Source organism: Trichoplusia ni, chromosome 14 (assembly GCF_003590095.1).
Source record: "Trichoplusia ni isolate ovarian cell line Hi5 chromosome 14, tn1, whole genome shotgun sequence".
NCBI classification, from domain to species: Eukaryota; Metazoa; Arthropoda; class Insecta; order Lepidoptera; family Noctuidae; genus Trichoplusia; species Trichoplusia ni.
The window spans coordinates 5286667-5310993 of record NC_039491.1 but is presented as its reverse complement, the minus strand read 5'-3'; the positions used below and the strand labels follow the sequence as shown (position 1 = coordinate 5310993).

Below are 24327 nucleotides of genomic sequence, written 5' to 3'. Positions count from 1 at the left end.
AAATATTAGAATTGTTCAGAAAACCCTTATTACAAACACTTCAGTCAGCCTACGTAACTGTTTAACGAACAAAAGTGCATCGGAAAAATTATGAAAACATCAGCCAATATCCCTACCAAGGTTAATAATTTCATGAAAACATTGAAGAATTCTATTTATCTCTGACCTAGCTTCTCCGAGAAACAAGCTTTCCTATAAAGGGTCCTTCAGTTATTTGCCCCTTAAACGTAACCTTGGACCGTCGAGTGTAGTTTACGTACACGTGCACTCTCTAGTGGAAAAGATGCAGACAATAATTATACATACGCAGTATCATTAGTACGTATAGTAATTACGATGACTGGCGGATTGATTGCTTTATGACAGTATTATGTAGACTAATAGGAATTTCTTTATCATTATTGCGATTTACATGATTTTCTTTTTAAGTTAATGAGATAGTCTGACTATTGATTACGACATTTTTTTCCATTTTTGTGGATAAATTGAATGATTTGGACCGCAACAATTTATCGAGCCTATCCACATTCAAACTCCAAAGTGAAGAAACACGCAAGGGAAAACACAGATTTTAGTAATGAAAGTTTGACGAGCTTTTTCACTATTTATGTACATACACGTACAATCCATTACCCCATCTAATGTCGTTTTATAATTTATACTGCCTTTCTATTTTATAAAAATGCCTTTTTCAGATTTTTTTATAATAACTATCGTGAGACTGATTCATTATTAAATGATGTAACGGTTTACTCACGCGTATTTATCGGGGTAGCCCGACTAGTTTCGGACCCAACCGGAGTCCTTAATCATGAGCAGACACGGCGGGATCGCGAGTCGAATTCATAATTTTCATTCAAAATTATAATATGTACTACAGTATTTTATCTCTTTGTGTCTCTTTTTGACATAGGTTAAACATTCTCAACATTAAATTAAAAAAAAAAACAGTAAAAGAAGTATTCAATTCTTAAATTTTCTTATCACATTCTTCGCATGATTACGAACTATGAAGTGCATCTTCATGTTTTTTGTTAGTGTTTTGCCTTTCAGACATGTGGCGGCTGTGTAATCAGTCAATCAACTTAGCTTATCACAGACAGGATTTTCTGCGTTTTTAGACCGAATTGATCGAGTGCTGTCGAAATACTTTTACGAACTATATGAAACTATACAATGGTTGTATTACATGGCAATACAATTTTGATCATTTAACTAACATTCTATACCCCACTATTTCATGATATTATTTTCCATAAATATGTATATAGAAAAGAACAATCTGAAAATTTGAACGAGATCATCATCATGCTTTAATTCGAGTCAAATTAAACCGCTGTTCACAAAATTGTATCAATGGGTATCAAGCTTTTATTCAATTTAAGATCAGTCAATCCGTGCGGTAGCCAGCCATGATCCGGTCAATTTAATACAGGTAGTTAATTTAATAATTGATTGATTGGCACTAGCTGCATCTCAGTTGATTACTTGCGGTGATAAATGATGCCAAACGCGGTACTTGGTAGCGCCGTGTCATTGGCAATTATTTTATTTGACACAACAATGTCATTATGACACTATATTTTAGGAGTATCTGTGCAATGTAAGGATACATAAGTTTTTTCAATAGAATAATAAATATCTTTACAACACGACATTATCTTTCTCAGTAAAAGAATTTTAAAACGAAACATTTGTTTAAGTTTGAAAACACTGTCATCTATTGATAACGTGTATCATTAGCAAGCGAGATTGTTTAGAAGCTATGTTCTACTCTACTATATTAGTTCCAGAAATGTCGATAGATGGCGCTCCAAGTTTACAAGCTTTGGCAACAGATGGCGCTGTGGAGGATTAACTTAACTCCCGTGAGATCCAGTATGGCATCCTTCCCAAAGTTATACTTGACATGGAAAATCGGGAAAAGCCATCCCGGACACGATTCAGTCGGTTCGGGGCACTCAGCGCGCGAACTCCCTAACATATTCCCAGTTGGTTTACCACAAAGGGCTGAGTTTAGTGGATGCGCCTTCATATTTTACTTCTACCTTTCTATCTTTAATATAAATTTATCGTAAAATTGTTCACTTTTAAAGTTAATAAGACTTGTTTTCGCCGCGAAACAAACTTTTTAAAGTATTTTTGAGAGAAGTGTGATTTTACGAAGACTTTTCCGGATATAATGATCGGTAAGTAATTCGTGCAGTTAGTTACTTTTGGTGAATTCTGAAGGTCTATGGGTTTCTGATTATAAACAAACGTATTTTTTGAAAGCCTTCCGGTATTAATAATTTCAGTAGTGCCGGCCGGCGACATGGTTGTTTCATTTAATTAAAATATGTTCCTGTAACAAGTTTATAACTACAGACAGGATGAAGTTCATTTTTTTCTGAAACGAAGGGAATCCGAACTTAAGGGTACCTGAAAAATCATTAAATTTAAATACTTTTTTTACGTCAGATTCAAGACAGCTCGGTGGCTGTTTGGTTTATAATGTGCAACGCTAAAAATGTGACGGTTAAAAACGTTTATTTTGGAACGGATTAAGAAGTGAAATGAGAAAATAATTATATTAAGATAAAAATATTGAAAAAGAGGCATTCGCGGTCCGGTTACTTGGATCGATTTTTAAGTTATTTTTTTACTTATTGATGAATTTAGCGGAGTTTAGTGCAGATCCTTATGAATTGATGCGAAAATAATAAGCTTACGGTAGGACTCGTTGTTTGCCACATTTTTTAAGGAACTATTGGGTGAATTTCTTTATTATATACTGAAAATAAAATTATGTCCTTTTGAATTTGCCTAATGCAGATTAAAGATCTTATGTTATGCACTAGATGATACAGATGGGTTATGGATTGTCTACTAATAAAGTGGTAATCTTTGTTACTCTCAGTCTACTTATGTAGGTAGCCTATACACCGGCTTTGTCTGCTTCCAGACTAAAAGTACTAGGTGTTTCTTTGATAAATATCTTTACATGACATTTTGATTTGAAGATGATTATCATATTTACTAAAAGTATGTTATACGTTTAACAGAAAAGAAAATTGAATGACTTTTGCCATACACGTAGGTAAAAACTTATCCAACATGGATATTTTGCTGTTACCTGTAGGTAAAATTTTTAAAAGCACGGAGTGAAGCTGCCGCTACCACGATTTTATCCTCATTTGAAAGGCATAGTAGTAAATACCCAGTATTTTACGTTACCCAGTATTCGTAAAATACTGCTTATATTAAAGACAATCAGTAGTTAATAGTTATAGAGTTATCTCCCAAATCGCGTATTTATTCAATTATTATTACTTATTTGTGTTTCGTAACTTTTCATTCAACGTTTCCGAAGTTCATTCTAATGATTTTGAGAAACCAAGTGTCGAAACAGACTGTGTCATTCCATCACACGTGAAATCAAATAAAATGGAGTCATAATTTGTAGATCGTCAAGGGCTCAGTTTATAGCAGTGTTTATAGCTTGACAATAAAGAGAAAGACGAATTCAAACTGGGCGCTTACTATGAGCTCTTACGTCAGGCCAGGTGCCGTTGTATGAATGAGATGACGACTATAGATTGTTAAATGCTCCATCCCGCTTCCTCAATTTCAAAATTGCTGATATTAGAAGTCATAGTATAAGCACAGAGCTATATGAATTGAACCCAAAGGATATTGTATCAGTAACGTTCTAAAACCTGTTTCATTTGTTTTGTAATTGCTGTTTCAATAAATTCGCAAAGAGAATAAAGGTTAATGGAAATAAATTGTCGTCGATATTGGAAAATTACATTTTGTTTGAGCAATCAGTAGTTTTCCCTGTAAAGAAAATTATGTGCATTGAAGTTGATTTTGATTGGTTTTGCTCGTTCACGTAGACATTAAAATTTGTCTTTACTTAATTACAGAATTTAGAACTGGTGCAAAATTTTGCAATAATTATTAGCTCGTCAGAGATTAAAAAAAAATCAAGTAAACGATGACTCTGAACGTTTCATAACTTTTGTTACCACTCTTCTACATAACGAAGATATAAACTAAAACGTAATGAACCAACTGTATGGATTATTTCATGAAATATCGCAAACGAATAAAGGTATGTCCCTAGAGTGCCTTTTGTCCCTTTTCCCAAATAGCTTTGATATCACACACCTGTTGTTGCTAAGGAACGTTTTTTATTGCCAGAATTCCTTTGGAATTGTCTTTTAGAGCCTGTTTTTACGAGTACGAAGACGGTTACAAGAAGTTATTGTGCAAAAGTTCATTATTGTTGTTAGTTTAAATTTTATTCGTTAAACAAGCTATAGTAAGATTACCGTACAACCCGGTGCTTACCGCACATTCTCGAGGTTTTCTGTAAAGGAGCAATTATTTTTGCAACCTTAAAAAATAAACAGCTTTGTTTTGAGTCGATTTGGACGTGACCTCAGGTCACTTCTAGCCCTCACAGGTCCACAGATAGGTCGTCTGCGACAACCCATTTTTACTCATGTTTGCACTTCCGAACAATTATTTCGAGATTTAACTTCATTAATTTGGACACATGCTACGACATATATAAGGAGGGAAGGTAAGGCAGAACATATGGACATAATCATTACAACAAGCCATGTGTTATCCACTTACTCGACATAATCCCTTATTCACCTTTCCGTTCGAGGCTGACCTACTTCCCTCAGAAATCTTACGACAAATCATGGTCAACAGTCTATAAATTAATTTCCCTCCCTTTGAATTGATTACCCCAAACTTGGGTCACGTTTAACGTTCGTCTGAACTTATCTACAATTACAGCGGACGCCATTGTTTAATATTCGTCGACAGTTTGTCCGCTTTAAGTTAAAATTATAGAACTTGGTGTTAGCTTACTTCTTCGATTGTTACATGGAGTAATAATAAGGGATTGAAGTATAAAACGTTTCAGTGTTAAGAATACATTATTTTAATTTACTTGAAAGAAAGCCTTTTTAAATTACTTACGTTTTCTAAAAAAAAACTATTTGAACTCTGAAATTCTCTCAATAAACAGGTTTTTATCTATTTACGAGTTTATCAGTATTTTGAAAGTGTTTGATCGAATCGGTGTACCTCTTGTGTTAAGATTCACCCTGAAGCCTTAATTGCAATGTCTGTATAACATTATTTGGGTTCTGTAAAATTTGTCGATTTGAAACCTTCAAAAAAGAAATGCAAAGAAGACATTTTTTAAATGTATGTGTTATGTAGATCAGTAAATCTATTCAGATTGGTTTTACGTTGAAGCCGAAATACGCGTGAATTTGATCCTGCCGTCGCGTCCTTATCTTTTCCCATTTTCCGCTGTCAACGAAACGGTTTATGCATTGTTATACTTATACTTTGAAAATCCGGTTACTATCAACTGCCTGATATCGGACGCTTTACGAAGTCGATAAGCTGTTTTTAACAAACAAAACTTTTCTCTTCGTAGCCGACGAAATTTTGGATCTATTGGACGCTTTTGTCAACATTAAAATATTCTCAAACTCGTTAGCTGCTTATAAATTGATCAAGAAGTATTAATTGTAGATCAAATTTGCAAAAGAAAGCGCAATATCGAATTAATGTAGACCAAGCTAATTTCAGTAACATTTACTTTTAAATAAAGCCACAAAGCTTAAAGAGAAAGAGGGATGGAAAGATTCTCTAGGGCAGCCTTAACAGATAAATAACTTAATTAGAGATGTTTTCCTATTAAAGTCTAATAAAACTTGGTAATTGCTGTGCGCGAGCCTCATCCCAAGTAACGTCTTTAAGATTTAGTTTTCTGTGCTTCACAAATAACGTTTCCTTTCTTTATGTCAGACCATAAATTGAGGAAGCCAAGGGATTGACTTTTTGTTGCAAAATAAAGTTCCTATATGTGAGGTTATTTCCAAGTGAAAAAATATACTAAGTTACAAAAACCTTTTTGTATTCTTAAACGTTACGATTCCAGTTCGAAAAAAATAAGTTCTCAAAGATATTAAAAAAATTAGAAATTATCAAATTTTTGTTTCGAAGTTGGTCTGTCAAATTCGTTCTTAGTTAAATTTATCATCATCGGCCTAGGCTTTTCCCAACTATGTTGGGGTCGGCTACCAGTCCAACCGGTTTCAGCTAAGTACCAGAGTTTTACAGATAAAGATATTATATCGACATAATTTTGTAAATATTCTTAAGGGTTACGAATCTTGTTTAATTTCGTGATTCAACTGTATATATATATAATATCAAGCCTGGTCATAAGATTACCCATGAGTAGGTGTGTAAACTGGTCCCCGTCTGAGGTCTGAGCAAAGAGTATTGAATGTGAGCTACCTAAACTTGCCAAACGTTTAATATGAAACCTGTATAACCATAGAACGCTTGCTAATTAAACTTAGTATGTTACACTTTGTGTTTGGAATGTATGAGTTCGTCAAAGTTTGTACAACTAACACTTCACGTGTCAGTAATTACGTATCGGGTTACTACTACAACGCTTTAGTTCCTCGCATAACAACGCTGGTTCTCTTACATCAAGTAAACTGGGCGACATGCCTAAGGCTGCGTTTCTAGCGAGGATGTGTTTTTAAGATGCTGTAGAAGAGAGATAATGTATGTCTGGGGGTAAAGGAAACGTTTTTATCTGTTCTTAAAACCACGTTTCTAGCTTCGTAAGAAGAAAAAGACGCAAACTTAGACTTATATTAATTAATAAGAGAACGACGTAGGTAAATTAGTTTTTACAAACTCTCTTCTCTAAGCTGTATACACTGAATATCCGAAAATTGAAAAAAAAACTTTTTTATTTTATTTTGCAGAAAATTATGTCAAATTATTTTTTTGTTTTAAATAATTGTTCGTATGTAAGTTTTGCAATATTAACTTTTTGCAGCTTTAGAACTGTCCTCACTAGAACAAGAATTCTCTGCCATGACATGGCCTGACTTTGTTTTAATCCATTCATGGAGCTAAATACGAAAATGCGCAGTTGACTATTACGTACTAAACCAAGGTTCATTTACGCCAAAGTTGGTGCGTATCGGTGCTATGAGTCAACTTGAGGTGGGGCCGCAATTACAGCGATTCTGTCACACTGATAAACATGCCTTAATTCATAGTTAATTTTAGACAAACGCAGTTTATTTTCTTTATCGAATCAACTTTTTTGTTAAATGAGTAGTATATAATTAGATATGCTTCGCTGATGAAATCCTGCTCATTTCTCTCATTCTTTTAAAAAGTAAATGTGTCTTACTGCGTTACAGGGAATAAAGTAAGATGAAGTAATCTATATTTTTTATGAAATGGACAAGGGATAAATATTGTTCAATGATTTACCTCCTAATAGCGAAATTCGAATTAAGTAGAAGCCTTACTTAATTATTTGATTTTCAGATTTTCTCGCTACCTTAATACCTCAATTTTACAAATATACGATTCCAATTAATACTCATTGATTTTTCATTAATCGCTTATCGCTGTAAGTCAAACCCACCTTTTTAGTAAAAGTACTTAAACGTGAGATCTCCATTACCGCTGGGTAGTGACTGTAACACTTATTTGGACTTACGGTACTTTAGTGCCATTCGGAGTCGCCCCTATCCGGTGCAATTAGAGGAGTGGAATTATCACTAGGTAAAGTATTCGTACGTGATAGGCTTAATATGTTTCTTTTAACCCGGTCACGTATGGTTTAGCTGTAGAGCTTTTCAAATAACATCGTTTGAGTTTCCGGGGCTTATCGAATCGATTAGGGTAAAATATATCGAAAAAGACTTTAGGTTTTCGACAAATTACTCTTTTTTGTCCATTAAGCTTTAATTTATTGAAAATCTCTACCGTAAATGCTCTATCTTGCTATTAAACTTTCAATTCTATTAAAGAACAAATTCCTATGATAATACTTCGACAAAATATTTTCTCATGTTAAAAACATTCTAGTGCTATCTCTAAACATAAAAGAATACCGTAGTTTATACCTCTTCGTATAAATTCAATTCAATACAATAATATACAGAAGCTAGATGCCTTTTCTCAAACTAGTAGAATAAGCTCACGCCTTGGATGACGTCAAGGGTTTTAAATTAAATTTCTGCAATCCAGACGCTACAGGGGCGTCGGGAGATGTTGAGGGGTGTATCGGTCTTAGACTATCGGAGACACTTATTGAATATAACCTCTGTGCTGCTGTGTTATCGCAGAGAAGTTTGTATTGATAACATTAGAGAGAATATTGTACCACCTAGCTAATGGTTACTGGAGTTCTGGCCTTCAAATTAAGGACTGCAGGAGTTATGAAAATGTTTTCAGTTTGTGACCTATGTGTGTGTCATTATTGCCATGATATATTACAGGCTCATACTAGTAGTTTTCTTTGAATAGGTATACTGATGTGTGAAGCATATATTACATTTATGAAGATTTATATTAAGCTGTAGTCCAAAGCACACATTAAGTAATAGTATGTACTTAAACATTATTATTTAGTGTAGGATAAATTTGTTGACTGCGGAAAGGTAGTGTGTAAAGTGATTTTCACATGTGAGACAAATAACATATACTTAATTCTTCTAAAGTGCTGCATTCAGTTTCAAATTCAATGACCCGTCCAATCGTTAAATGTAACGCGTTCCGGAATATGATATTCGTTGGCAGTAAATTAAAACCAAACACTATATGAAAACGATTCTGTTAAGTCACAAAAAACGATATCGATTCGCGTTTGTTTCAACCTGATACGCTTGTACAGCAAGTAGAATTAGGGCTTTAAATTTCTGCAGTAAATGTATTGGAAAATTTCATGCATTAGAGGGATTAAGTATCTACACTTTATAGTGACTTTATAGAGCGCTATTTTGTGGGTAGCTAAGTCAACTATTATCTCTCAACTAAAACAAAGTTCGTGGTTAAGCGTTAACTTTTCCTCACGGTTCATGGAAGGCTGTTGGCAAAAATTCAAAGCTTAATCAGTATCGTCGGTCGACGGGGTGCGAATAAATTCCACAAACTAATGGCTTGCTGCTAAACCAGACCGCATTATTTATTATTCAGGCTGGCCCACTGACCGTGGTCACAGCAATCACCGGGGTGATCATTCAAATGGCCCGTTCCAGAAACCTTTCCCTTTCAACGTGTAAACTTCGGTTTTAAGTGTTGCCCTAATGTTTCGGGAGCAAAATTTTGATATAGGGTTTTCGCCACACCTGGTACATGCTTTAGTTTTGATCTACGTAATGTAGAAATGAAAACAAAGTTGTTTTGTGTACGATGTTTATTTAAAGGTTAAGTTTATACGTACCAGTCGGACTAACATTTTAAAGTTATAATATTATTTTATTCATATTACATGGATTCATTTAATTCCTTTACATGCATAAATGCAACCTCCTTCGTGCGTATTATTGAGATTTAACTCACCTGTTCCTTCATTAATCTATTGTCACCCATTTTCCCGTTGAAACCCTTCAGTAATATCAGATTTCGCGGTTCAGCAAAGCCTGGCAACGCTTGGCCGGTATCTGTTGCTCGAAGTTATAGGCGCTGTCGCCCGCCTCTGAACAATAACAAATGTTCCAGTTAAAACGCAGATAACCGAGAACTTTGTCTGCCTTCATTGTGGATATTTGCGTAGCTGATTAGGTTTTAAAAAAGTCATATGCGAGTTGGACCATGAGGTTTCCGTAAAAATACGCTGAAGAAAAACTAATAACGAAAGACACTTTATCTTCATTTTTAGTATTTGTCGGTATAACTGAAATATATAGTTAAAATTCCAACTGTCTAACTGTCGCAGTTCATGAGGTACAGCCAGGTGACGGACAGACGGGCAGACAGACACACAAACAGCTTAGCGTCAATAATAGTTTTCAGTCTAACACAGTGACTAAAGTAAATAATAAGGTTCCGTGTAATACCTAAAATGCCTAATACAGTTCGTATAGCAACATGACGTCACTAAGCGTAGAGTAACGTTCGCGATTTATCAGGATCAGTTTTCAGCCGTCTTTCTGACATCCGAGCATTGGACATTTATAACGCATCCCTCGCGGCTGCGCCAAATAAGTGCAGAACAGTATGCCAGCCAGCCTGCGGCTGTTGTCGAAATGTACTGTAATGTGAGCCGGATAAAACCAGATAATACATTATCAGTACGAGAACGTACTTCATTGGTGTAGGACAGATACGTAATCTGTCTTGTTTATATGTTCATGGTGTAGAAGTTTTTGGAATAATGATTTAATAATACAAATAAAAAGTTCCGAAATTTATACAACTCTCCTAAAAGGATTATTGTAATTTCATAATAAAACAAGCTTTTCGAATCAATGCTGAAGCCCCATGTTGGGCGCCAGTTTTGCACAAATTTTCAGCTACTAGTTGATATAAATTTTACAACCGTGTAAAAACTAGTTTTTATAAATATTAAAAACTATATAATACTAGCAGACCCAGCAAAAGTTGTTTTGCCGTATATTTTTTTCTAGTTGTATGTATTTTTAATTATAAAAAAATAAAAACAAACAATTTAGTCCAAAAAATAAAATATATTTTTTTGTGTGAGCAACCCTTATCACTTAGGGTTATGAAAAATAATGTTGGTCGATTCTCAGACCTACTGAATAAGCATATAAAATTTGGTAAAAATCGGTTAAGCCGTTTCGGAGGAGTACGGTAACTAACATTGTGACACGGGAATTTTATATATTAGATGTTAACATTTTATTATCAAAAACTTTGAGGTGTTTAGTCACAAATAGTTATGTAACACCGTACTTATTCATCAAAAAGATAAGACTAAAGTTTGGGGTGTATAATTAGCTTGGAAATTACGCAAACATTGGCCAAATAAATTGGAGCCATTATTCATTTAGACAGCTTAAATTAATTATTTCTAGGATGAGCCGATCTAAAACAGTTTTACTAGTTTGAGCAGATTTTGTGGCCAGCAGTGAGTTATTGTGTTAATTAAGATAAAACGTATTTTGTTCAATTAAAAAAATACAGATTTAATTTCTTTTTAAAATCGCTATTTATTTTGCTGTACCTTAATTTATTTTTAAATATATCCTGCTTTCAAGCATAATTTGTAGTTAAAAATATTTATAGACCGTATAAACTACTTTTTAGGCAAAAATTTCTTATAAATTATTTTGCGAGTATTCAAATGGTGTTTTAGGGGTTTGACAGAATAAATCAATTTGTTGGGTCCGATAAAGCGGTTTATTTGGCTTTGGACTCTGAGGAAACCCATTTAAAAGGTCAAATAGGCAGGAGATCTGAACTCAGTTTTCCGAAAACTCATTTAGAGGGTCTAATCGTATGCTTGGATGTTGAAGCCAATATGTTGAATTAACATTTTTATGTGTCATGCTGCGCATATATCATCGGTTTTGTTATTAAGGTCTTTATGTGTTTGAGATATGAGGGTCTGACTGGCTATGGCCAATACTGACTGAATTGTTGTGGGGAATGTCGTAACTTAACGCTCAGTGGTTTCGTAAATCTTAATCACAAATTTTAGGAGATCACTGATTCGGTACGATATAATGATAATTAAAAATCAAAATTCATATTTTCGTGAAACCAATTTGTACAAGACTTTAATGTAAAAATAATATTTATCGATGTTCTCTTTAATGCGATGATGTTGAAATACTAGTACACCGTCTTAAAAGCAAAGACGCCCAAATCGTTTAAAACAAACGAATTGAACAGAACAAGTTTCAAGGTGATGTCAACAAGAGATTTAAACTTTATAAAACTTTTACTTATTGGAACGATTTCCAACTTGCTCCAAGCTATTTAATTTAATTGTAATAGGAGACTGGAATAAGGTACAGAAAACCTTAGAAAGTCGTAACTTTTTGTTGCTTCGTTCTTCCTATAATTTGAAGCGTTTGAAGACCCTTGTAAAAAGTAAGATTCTCTATAAAAGACTATGTTGATTAAGTCGCTCCTTGAATAGACCTGTTAGGAAGTGAATGTTTCTATAGCAAGGTCTACTTTATGTAGCTACGCAGAGTAGTTTAATTTAATTTATTAATTTTAAACTAAAGTTCTCTCCATTTCGAATGCCCAGTTAATCAACCCGAAGTTCGTTAATGATCTGTCAGATGTCATCAGCGCTATGATTAGTTGAGAATCATTGGGTTAACGAATTACAGCTAGAAGGTTTATTTGGCAACAAAATTAATTATTCAGCAACAAAAAAAACAGTTAAATGTAGTTGATCCTTAAACAAACGAATTTTATATTTGCACAGTAACTTTTTTTATCTTCATTGAATTACGTTTAGCACATCATATCCCTAAGTCATCAAAAACGCAGATTCACAAACCTTAACCAAATTTCCCCATTCCTGAGAGGCATACTGAACTTCAAGGACCAACATATCATAAACGTAACATTAATACGATAATTTTGGGCGCCATTCCCGCGGCCATTAACTTGGCTGTAAGCATGAAACATCGATCAGTATTTATCTTATCTTTACGGAACCCAGTAACTCATTCTAACTCCTACCGATTTATATAAGAATAATGTATGATACGCGATTTTTATATCTTAGGTTGCAGACATACGTTTATTAGTAGGTTGTGTAGGTACAATTTTAAGAATGTGCATTTATAGTAATGAAACCTATAATAAAGCAAAGAATTCATGAGTCAATTGTTCAGAATGATTTAGTCTGATACCAACCCAACAGAAAAAAACTAATTTTATTTTAATGTCGAACGTTTGCGTGAAGTTTAGGAAACAATATCGTTTTAAGAACACATTTTAAGTGTAAAGTGGCTATGTAAGTAAGAAATTCGAGCCACTTCAGTTAGCAGTAAGCTTTCCTATCCATTTAAAAATAATGCTACTTTTGTACTTAATGGCTTCGAGAGGAAACCTACATCCGACCTAGCGCTTAGCGAGATTAGTACAAACATGGACAGACAGATAGAGGAAACTGTTGTATGTAGTTAAATAAATAAGCTGATTAAATAAGGATCCTAGATACTGTTAACTAAGTTTGTGTTTGGTAGGATAGCAGGCTAAATTGAAATATTATTTGGCACATATAAATAACGTGCTATGAATGATTTGTGTTTTATAATTATTAAGGATTTTGACAACCCCAATATAAAAAAAACCATAAAAGTACACTAAGGTCGTTTTAATTCAACTAGGTAATAAGTTTCATAAACATTTCTCGGATCTGCTGTTTTCCTTGCATGTTTTAGCAAATGAAAACTACTTTGAAGTATACACATGGTTTTAGATGGGCTAAGATACCATACAATAATTCTATACACGGTGATTTTTTAGTCGTCTTACAAAAGGAGCCCAGTCCATGTATCCGACGTAAAATACCCCTAGGCGCGACTATTATTTTTTTATCATCAACTAAGACAATAAGTACGAAGAAAAATTAAACAAGAAAAATCTGAAAATACTTTTAAAAAGGATAAAAACGCCGCCGCCCGCGCCCCTCACCATTGTTACAAGGCTCGGACCGACCTCGCAACAGAGCTGTGTTTCTAAAAAACTCCGAATTGCATCATAATATTGAATAAAAATTGCATTTTAAATTTATTCAAATTTCATAAATACCTATTTTTTATCATGAACGTGTTCTAGTCATTGGATACATGAACTGGGCTGCTTTTGTAAGAAGATTAAAAAATCACGGTGTATACGCTAGAAGGATACACCACTCGTATAAGTTTCACCTATTTATTGTACAAGATAATCACACTCAAATATGTATTTCATGGAATATTCCAGTAATAGACAGGACATTATCTTGAAGACGTAAGCTAAATGTCTTTGTGCATGCTACGATAGTACTCTATGTATTATAGATGCATACTCCATATCACTCACGCAGGCGGAACCGTAGACACATCTGGTGTATAAACCTGTACATGAACAGGTATAAAACAGTGCACACCAGCAACAAACCAGTTGCAAGAAAGTCTATCAACAGTCTTTCAAGTAAAATTAATCTGTTTTGTCAGCTACGAGTGCTACGACGTAGGGATGATCTGCTGCATTTCGCCAACAATCCAGTTTCGTACGCAGACAGTTAGAAAACAGTGTTGCAACTGTTTAGTTGCTAGTCAGCGTAGTCTCTAAGTCAGAGCAGTACACCGGTAATGTGCGAACATTAGGCGAAGTTGAAATATCGTGCGGCTGATACGTACTCGCTACGTGGTGGGAATGATAGCATTAATCTTTAAACATTTATGCCGAGGTAAAGGCCAATATAGTAGATCATTTTGTAAGGAGATGGAGAAAAAGCGATACAATAACTGAAGATTATAGCTTCATGCACGTTTATCAAAATTTTATCTAGAAGAATGAAGAGTGGTGGTGGTGTAAAACCGTCATTTTTGTACTTCAATCATTCAGCCTCTCCTCTGCTGTACAGTAAAAATGGTGTCACGTACCTAATATCGTATATTTTGTGTTTGATTTCCCATAAAACATTTGTTCAATAAACAATTGATAAAGTTAATAATAATAATAAAGTTAATGACCATAATCTTCTACGATTAATCCCCATTACGTTTTTTTGGTATAAAATAAGATTGCAACATCATAAAAAATAATTAACTAAGAGTACTAAAATAATGGAGCGAATGTGTGCGTAATTTAAAATTAACTACATAGTTGCAACATATTATATATCTTGATAAAGCAGCAACGTTGCTAGTGTGTCGTAAACGATGAATGATGTTGATACTTTTATAATGAAACTATTTATCTAGATTCTCAGTAACGATCGTTCATAAAAGAATGAGGACACAAAGGCTACACTAAAATTATTGGCAACTTAGGCACAAATATTAAAAAAAAAACAATTCGTTTTTAAAGAACGTGCTTTTAAACTGCGAAGTCGATTTCGAACATTATTTTACCCATAGAAACATAAATTGACATTCATGTTTATATTCTTCTAGACTACAGCTTGATTTGGACAATTTTCGGCCAAAACTTAAAATATTCTGACTATTTCACAAGAAAAATTATGAACAATCACATAATGAAACATTAAAAATACGAGCAAAACTTGCTACTGAAAGTAAATTCTCGTTTAGGTATATTCAAATAGGAATGTATCGTACATTCAGAACACATGTGTATGACAGGGGTAATGTTAGGCAAGTGATCATTATTTCAAAAGCTACGTCGTTATTCCTAATTACGAACATGTAGCCGGTTAGCTTGTGTAAATATTCAATTTTACAAATGCTGTTTGCTTTTATTATATTCCCGAATATAATTCGAAGCTTTTAAAGAACATTTATTATTTGCGTTTCAAAATGCAGCTTAATACGAGGTATTATCATATTTTAATTTGAGCGCTGACCATGTTTTGTGTATCTTTAAATATTCAAGTTAAGCTTGAAAATTAAATATTTAAAATCCTTTTTCTATTTCATTTCGAATTTAATCCAAAACTTTTTGTTTTCAAATAATCCATTGATACATGTTTTGTTGTCATATTTCTGTTACGATGAGAACCGAATAACCAATGGCATGTATAATGCATAGCGTCCCTAATCCTGATGAAGCGTCATTCCAACTAAATGCAACATCACCTGTCTGGCCCTCACGTCACCATCGCTCAATCCACGTAACAGCCTCTAAATTGCTTTGATCGTTTTTCCGGAAGGCTAATGAATTTTCCCGCTCCAATAATTTACATGGCTCACCAACGACACGGCAAGCCTTCAGTAACAGAGTAATATTTAGTCGTCAATTAAAATGGCGTTGTATAAAAGAGACTGTTTGGAGCAGTTCCAAATTCGCTAATTTGGACGTTATTTGGTTCCGATTGTTACTTTCGCGAGCTCGTTGAAGTATTTTTGGAGCTTTACAATTTAAGTGTTACTAATGACAGAGACAAGTTGTTTCTCTTCTTGTTTATGTATCGAAATAGTTTTTCAATAGCAACAAACTACATATTTTAAAGTGGGCACTGTATTAAACCCGTCTCCGTAATTTTACTCTGCCTTCACCGTACACATGTTTAGCAAAATACGTCGAACTTAACTTAAACACAACAAGGAAAATTTTGTTGCGTAATATACTTTCATGGAAATTGTAAGTACAGGAGAGCAATTTGCAGATGTTTAAATATTCAAGACAACTTTTAATATCAAAATTTCTTTACGCAAGACATTTTAGACTTATCTTATTTTTCTTCTACGCAGACATTTTATCGTCCTTTAAATATGCTATAAAAGGTTTTCAGGGAATCTTCCGGCAAGTACGTACTTTCGCTGCAAACATTTCGAGGCTTACAATAGATCTTCGAAGGCTGGGTGACTAGGAAGCTTTTGAATAAATTCTCTGAATGCTCAATAAGTACTGGATATCTCTTTTTATAATTTCCCGTAAGCTCACATGAGTTCGTTTTCCACATTTCATATGTAATTTTTAACGGGTTTGAATTTCCCAAGAATATAAGCTTTAAGTAAAACTACAGATTTGTTGCTTTTACCAACGTTTCTCGTAACATATTTTTAATCCTAGGAACATTATACTTAACTTAAATCGTGCTCGGAGGCCTAGAGTTGTGGTGTAACTTAGAGGAGGTCAGTGTTCAGTAGACCACGATAGCTTAAATTAAAATGAATAATAAATCAATTTGATAAGAAAACTAAAGGTTTACTAAACTGTGAGCTCTGGTGATGAATCTGTAGATAACATGGTTCATAAACTTTGTGTTCAATATTTTGCCTGCCTCCTTCCAAGAAGAACATATTGGAAATTCACCAGACAAGATAGGCAAAGTATTTACCCAAAATTCAATCGCAAAACTTATCACATACTTGGGCAACTTTAGACTAACTATTGACTAACTCAGACTGCAAAAGTTTCCCGAATCGAAGTTAATCTTTAGGCAATAGATTCGTGGAGGTAGTTGGCCACTTCAGTTCAATCAGATAGAAATAATTCAGTTTCGAGGAAATAAAACTGTTTGGAATAAGTATGACAAATAGGATTTATTTTTTCCTTACCGTTACATGTTAACATACAAAAATCGTCTCATTCTGATCCTTTGCTTATCTGATCTTCTCATGTTTTTTCTTTTGTATTGGGTTTTAAATGCCTGCGGAATCTATTGTTCAGTTATTTGACAATATTTTGAGGAACGTCTTACAAGAAATACCAAATTATAAGTGAAAAGTTTTGGTTAAAAAAGTTTTTATCCATAACACAATCTGCTTAAAATAAAAAAATACCTTTTTGGTATGTACTCACCATCTTGTAGTAGGTATTATAGATAAAGGAGGCGCTTATATTGAAATAAATAAGTCTCCTCGCATAAGTCGCATCGTACGTCGAGTGAGTACGGAAGAGATAGGGTAACTTATTCATAGCAGGGAAATCAGGGAATCAGAGGATCTTGGTGCCGCCGACGTCGCGCGTCGAACGAAAAGGACAACTTTATTGTACGATGCAGATACACGTATAGCTAGGGCCAAAGATCACCCGAAATAAAGGGAATAAATAAAGTTATTCACAATACATTATCACATTTTCGTATATAGGACCCAATAAGTAAAGTTAGGGACTTAAAGCTACGTATTTTCCTCTTTGATGGAACTTTTCTTTGATGTTTGATGATTAGATTATTCCTAAAGTAGCGTTACCAAATTTGAAGCACGCGTGTTTTGTAACATACTTACTTAGAGATCCTTATTAGCTGATAGGAAAGGAACTGATTTGTTTATAAAAGTTTATTGCATATACAATATTATACTTAAATGTTTTTTTTTCATCAGTAGCTTTTTATCGGCTCTTGCTTAATTTTGTTCAAGAGGTCTCCATGTCTGCAATCGAAACTTCTTAACAATGTTCAGTCGCATAAACAACCGTTTAACATTCACGTAACACAATATTCTCACAACAACTTGAATGTCTACAAACCTGATCCTTATCGGCACTAACGCACGTTAGTCTAGACTTCACAAGCACTTAGTTGTACAACTTTTGCAGGTGTTTGGCACAACCACGAGAATACGGTGGCGTTGAGCGGGAGCGGCGCCGGGCGGGGACGATAGTATCAAGGAGCGCGGCCACGCCGGCCTCTCCCCCCGCACCACCGCCCCGCAGCAATGGTGCGGGATAAGAAACCACCAAACAAGACCGACTCGCAGAGGTGTAAGTACATTCATATAAGATTTTATTAATCCTTAAAGGTGTCTAGCCAAGGATTAAATAGTAGTTGATTTTGGTACCACAGTGAAACTAGTAGCTATTGTTCATATCGTTGCAGTTGTACCACAATATTTTGTTACGGTAAACCATTATTTGTGTATTCAGACGTTTTAGACGTTGTAGTAAATGGTTTTAGTGTTTTAGAAGTGAAAGTTCTCGTAATACCTGTACTTTTTACATAGCTTTTAGAACATTGTATTCACACCTTATAACATCATTAGGCACGATAACTGTGTATTGTAGTAGAGAAGTTCTCTTCATTGTTTTTTATTCCCGCACAAGTCTCCTATCAGATGACTCTACACCATAGTTTAGTTTCATTTACGATTTCGTAAAATTAAATAAAATTTTATTGTAATGAAAATTATTATTAGTGTTAAATTAATCATAAATTCTGTCATTGCATATGACAAAATTGATGACCTTATGTAGTTGCATCAATGTCTCGGTTTATAATACTCGTAATTATGACGGAAAACGAGTAATCTTACATCACTCATCATAATAAATTTGATGGCGTGACTTCATTATCAATTAACATTGCCCTTAACATCAACAACTCAATTCTCAGAGTATTCGTATACGGTATAATTAATTGCATTATTGCGGTTTCGGTTTTCCTCACGATATTTTCCCTTACCAGAAAAGTTTACTAATGATCATCCGATGGGAATAGGCATGTCGTAAGTGATGATGTATTCGATGATGACAAACTTTTTCGATCATTGATTTATATTTCTGGAACTGTGACTTTATTATCGAGCTCGTACTTTATGTTGCATAAAGGAGGGAGCAAGTATTCTTTACTGTTTTGATGTCTCGTTTTCACACAGTGTCTGTTACTTGCAGGTCTTATTATGATCCTACTACTGCTATTAGTCCTACTTTAAGAGGACATGGTATAGCTCAGATCGTGTTAGCAGCATGCAAATATGAAAAAATATTTTACATGAAAATGATTTTCGTATCACCGCATGAAGCTCAAAATGAAAAATATTGAATTGCGATTCAAATAAAATTCTTCGTAGAGAGTTATTAAAATTCACATATTATGACGTCATAAGATGCATATTTTACGATGGTAACATTTTTTCATACTTTGATTGCATATTTCTGTCGGTACCAACAAGGATTACTCAGAAGTCAATTTACACGATGCAACTAAGCTCTTTAAAGGGAAGGTACGATGAATTCCTTGGAGACTAAAGGAAAACTGATTTTCTGGAATTTCCCTCTGAAGATATTTTAGAAAAGATTTTACTTGGTATCTCTTATCTTTTTATCATTTCATGCGAACACTCGTGCTAGTCAAAAGGTTTCTAACAGATGAGAAAATTGAATTTAGAATCTTGATGGTTATTTCTGTTCATGATATTTGAAAAGGAAACAGGATCTGTTTGTGCTTAGCCCGCAGGTGTACAATATAAACAATCTCAAATATTAGTTAAATTAGGCCCTTCAAAGTGAGTAACTTTGAACGCCTTTTTCCTTACGCTTTGTAAAAGGGTTTACTTAGAATGTGTTAGAATGTCGTTCGGAGATGAAGCATTAAAAAAAACGATCTTTACAATATAGATTTTAATTATTTAATGTCTTAATTAAACGGACTATAGTCGGTAATTCAAAAACGTTTGTAATTAGAAAAGCAGCATTAAAATAAACAATATTACTTTATAACTACACGATCGGCGTTAACAATAATTATTTAATTGTTGCTAAAATTGATTAAATAATTCTAAATAACAATAAAATGATTGTAAATTCAGTTTAATTAACCCCTAGAGGCAAGGGCTTTACATAAACAGAAATTATTACACCTGTGTTCCATAAAGTTTAAATTGTATTCTAAGAGCTCAGTTTATTGGGCAATATTAATAAAAACAAAATAAATATTGTACGGGGAAACAAAGGAGAGGATGGATTCTTTCGTATAAAATTTAACGACTAATAGGAACAGGCGTAGTAAATGAAATTAAGATGCTTATGATACGTTTTCTAACTGGGTTTGAAAGGAAAATGGAGGTATACTATTATTGAGTGAAGAAAATACATGTTTTGTTGAAACTGCCTACTGAATTAAATATCTATTAAAGGCGATCTATTAAAATAACCATTATGAGCGTATGAAATTGTGCATTTACGAAATATTTGTGGATGATATACATTTTCCAGTTAGATTATAGTAGGTAATAAAATCTAAAACGAATAACTAAGTTAACATAAAATTTGCCATGTTTTTGTTACAGAACCTTATTTTACGAAGTTATTTTCCTCATTTAACTAGCATTTGAATTTTAAAACATAACCCAAATAAGGCCGTATCACAGCACACGTAAATACCACATCACCATTATAAATACCGTAACTTTAAGTAGTGGTGACACCGCAACGCGTCACTGTCTGCCCTTAGGCGTCTTTAATTACTTCCTTACCTTTCTAGGTTTCTAGGTTGACGCCTACACTGACGTCAAAGCTGAGAAAGGCCAACAAAGTTTTTACGCTTGAAAAGCCCCCTTTGACTTTTAGTCTTAAATAACACAACGATTTAGAAACGGAATTGTAAACGACGGTTGTGGGTTTGTGGACAACGTGGAAAATGAATGCTTTTATAGGATTTGTCATGTTTTGTATCTGTATTGATGAGAAGAATTGGAAATACATATTGTATTTGACATTGACTTTGAACTACGAACACAAACTTGTGGTGACTGTTGCAGTTTATTGCCGTAAATAGGTTAAGTTGTTATGTGCTCCTGTAATTTGCGACTGTGTTATTAAAATTGTATAATACACTAGTAATATGTAATCAGTGCGCATTTTGGACCACGTTTAAACAGGAAATCACACCCCAAGCTAAAATTACATTGTAAATAATACATTTTATGAAATGGAATAACGAAATTATTAATTGTGATTTTCCAATAGAGCGAATCAATTTCACGCACCACTAACAATTCATAGTTTGATTATATTTTATTGAAAAGTAATAATTATGTTATGAACTATTTGATTCCCATATTTTGTATTTTCTTTTTATGGGCCAAACTAGTCACAAAAGGCCTTCATTAAAAGTACTATATAAGCCAGAATCCAAATAAAGTCTTTTATTCAGATTTCTCATACTCAGAAGCACTTTTTGAATGTTAAATTACATTGGACATCACGCAGATTTGCCATAATAACCATATCATAACTTGAAACATCAACCGGTGTATCCAGGGATACGATTTTAACTACGATAGCTTAGAACCCGTAACAAGAACAGGAGAAGTAAATACTGTTGTTGCTATGGTGGAAATTGTTTGAAAAGAATATAACAAACTTAAACATACCTAAAAACAAATAAGATTTTCAACCCCTGTCTTTAAATGATAGAATACCGAAGCTTATCCAGACACCAAGCCATCGTTTAGTTTCATGATTTCTTAAAAGTACACATTTAAAATATAGGTACTTCATAAGCCAAGCTATCTTTCAGTTGTCTAGGCTTATTCTCTCAACTATTACCTATTTCTTATTTAAAGTCCATTATTATTTTAAAAATACAAAAATAAATAAAAAAGATCATTATTCCCCTGCAAAAACTGTAACCCACATACATCAGTACATCCTTGAAAGATACAGGACACCACTAATACCTACTCTTGACAAAACATACCACTTAAAGGGTACACGATAGTGACGTCATATCTCAGGAAAATAACCGCAGGAGCTATTCATACTAGGACATTAACATCCTAAAACTGCCTATTTATGCTCAACCTTTATTATAATGTGTTCACATTATAATGTTGATACGTGTTACTGGTATTGTTATTTTATAAACTGCGATAGTAAACAGAGTTTTGTAGGGTTGCCTCATGGTGTAGTCATATATATTTGAGAGTGAAAATGTGTTTAACACACATCAACTTGAACTGAATGTTTTAGGATAAGCTGGTGTATATGGAATAAAGTTTTTTTTTTCAATTAGGCATGTATATTTTATCTTAGACCCCTAGAAGGTTTTCTTCCTCTTTTCGTATGGTTATGTACAACTTAGTATCAGGCTTTTGAATCGGGTTTCAAACGATGGCTTTATTACTCAATGCTTAGATACTTAGATACCTAATAATATTTTCAGATATCATAATCCGAAGAGCAGTGATAATCATCATAATAAGAAAGCTTAATTCAGCACTTGAAGAATCTTATTCCTTTCTATCTTAAAGTGATACCCTTCTCTCTGGTATGCTCTGTAGCTTTCTTAACGCACAAAGAAGAGAAAACTACATCAATATTATCTTATAGTGATATAAAAATCTTTTTCCCTTCACGATATCTCTATTTGGGTCGGGAAGGAAGCCCTCTGATGGCTAGCGTGCTTCACTAAGGTGTGAAAATGACACGCCAAGTTTCCCATATTATATACGCTTGAAGTTACGCCTGTGAAGTTATCGGTAAATGGGACGATACATACAGGCAGCACCTTACTTAGTGCTTTTCTTAAATGTATGTTTGTCTCTACATTTTACTCTGAAATGATAGAGACAGAAAGTCTCTTCATTTTGTGACTTTTTATTGAGTGATGTTTAATAATACGGTGGTTTAGTTACTAACTTATGTATGACAAATCGCCGAGGATATTGAAAAGAAAAATGTATTTATGTAACCTTTTGGTTTTATTTAGTACCATTGATAAGAATATACTAAACTGACCGGCTTTCAGGAAACCGGGGCCCACTATTGTTGGCAATAAAAGGCAACCTGTTACTCCGTACAAAATACGAGTTGGTATGTTCACTAAATCCAAGACTTCATAGACCATGTTTGGGATTTCTGTTAGTACAGTCAGCGCCAAAAGTCGATGAACAGAATCAACTTTACAAAACAGCTGTTCACAATAAAATGCCATAAGTTATAGTCGCAACTGGGAAACAAAATAGAATGTACACCAGAAAATTTACAAAAGTCGCTAAACACGAGTATTTCAAAAGTATCTGTGCACTAGTATTCCTAATGTCGCTGAACATCATTCTATCAAAAGCCACTAAACATCAGAAAAAACAAAATTAGGCTAACAAAGTATATTTCTAATGTTGCCGTGACTGTGTTAATGTACTTTTGAGGTTTATGTTGTTGAGCTACTTTTGGGACAGTGCTTGCTGTATCTATATCAATACAATTTATAACTTTAAAAATGCTGCACCGATTTTGATACAATTTGAATGGAGTGACATTTAAAAACATGAATATTTAGAATTTTTAATCCATTATTTTTTTGGAAAATATTAAAATAATATAAAAAAATATATTTTAAATTAAATTTATTATTTCACATAATAAATCTGCCCGTAACCATGATACCTGCAAATGTGTCGAAACGTCGGGAACTAAAATCTAAAATTAAACCGCGGTAAAATCCGTAAAAGTAGTTTCATTTCAATGGATTAAAAAAATCTAAATATTCATGTTTTTAAATGTCACTCCACTCAAATTGTATCAAAATCGGTCCAGCATTTTTAAAGTTATAAATTGTATTGATATAGATACAGCAAGCACTGTCCCAAAAGTAGCTCAACAACATAAGCGTCAAAAGTAGGTACATTAACACAGTCACGGCAACATTAAAAATATACTTTGTTAGCCTAATTTTGTTTTATCTGCTGTTTAGTGACTTTTGATAGAATGATGTTCAGCGACATTAGGAATACTAGTGCACAGATACTTTTGAAATACTCGTGTTTAACGACTTTTGTAAATTTCTGGTGTACATTCTATTTTGTTTCCTAGTTGCGACTATAACTTATGGCATTTTATTGTGAACAGCTGTTTTGTAAAGTTGATTCTGTTCATCGACTTTTGGCGCTGACTGTACCTATCCGGATAAAATCTTTTCAGGTATTTAAGTCTGGGAATGTGGAACAATATTTATTCACATTATGTTCTTTATCTCCTGAGCTATTTGTTGAAGAAGTTGATCAAAATACAAAACTTGCTAATAGGTGTCTAAATATCATAAAAAAATACTACGTATGTCTACGAAAGCCAGTTACCATACTCCTGTCCTAGATAAGATACAATATTAACAGCATAAAGTGTAAAATGTAAAGTACGTATAAAAGATCCTTCAAACTAACT

The 24327-nt window shown here is 33.7% G+C and overlaps 1 protein-coding gene across 1 annotated transcript in view; it reads left to right on the top strand.

Annotated features, from left to right (window-relative positions):
- The first annotated feature begins 1846 nt into the window (after positions 1–1846).
- LOC113500860 overlaps positions 1847–24327 on the top strand; it is a 168696-nt gene continuing 146215 nt past the window's right edge. Inside the window, exons 1-2 of the mRNA XM_026881760.1 lie at positions 1847–2189; positions 17986–18150. Of these exons, the coding sequence (XP_026737561.1) occupies positions 18105–18150 (46 nt within the window). The 5' untranslated portion in view covers positions 1847–2189; positions 17986–18104. The remainder of the gene's footprint in view (positions 2190–17985; positions 18151–24327) is intronic.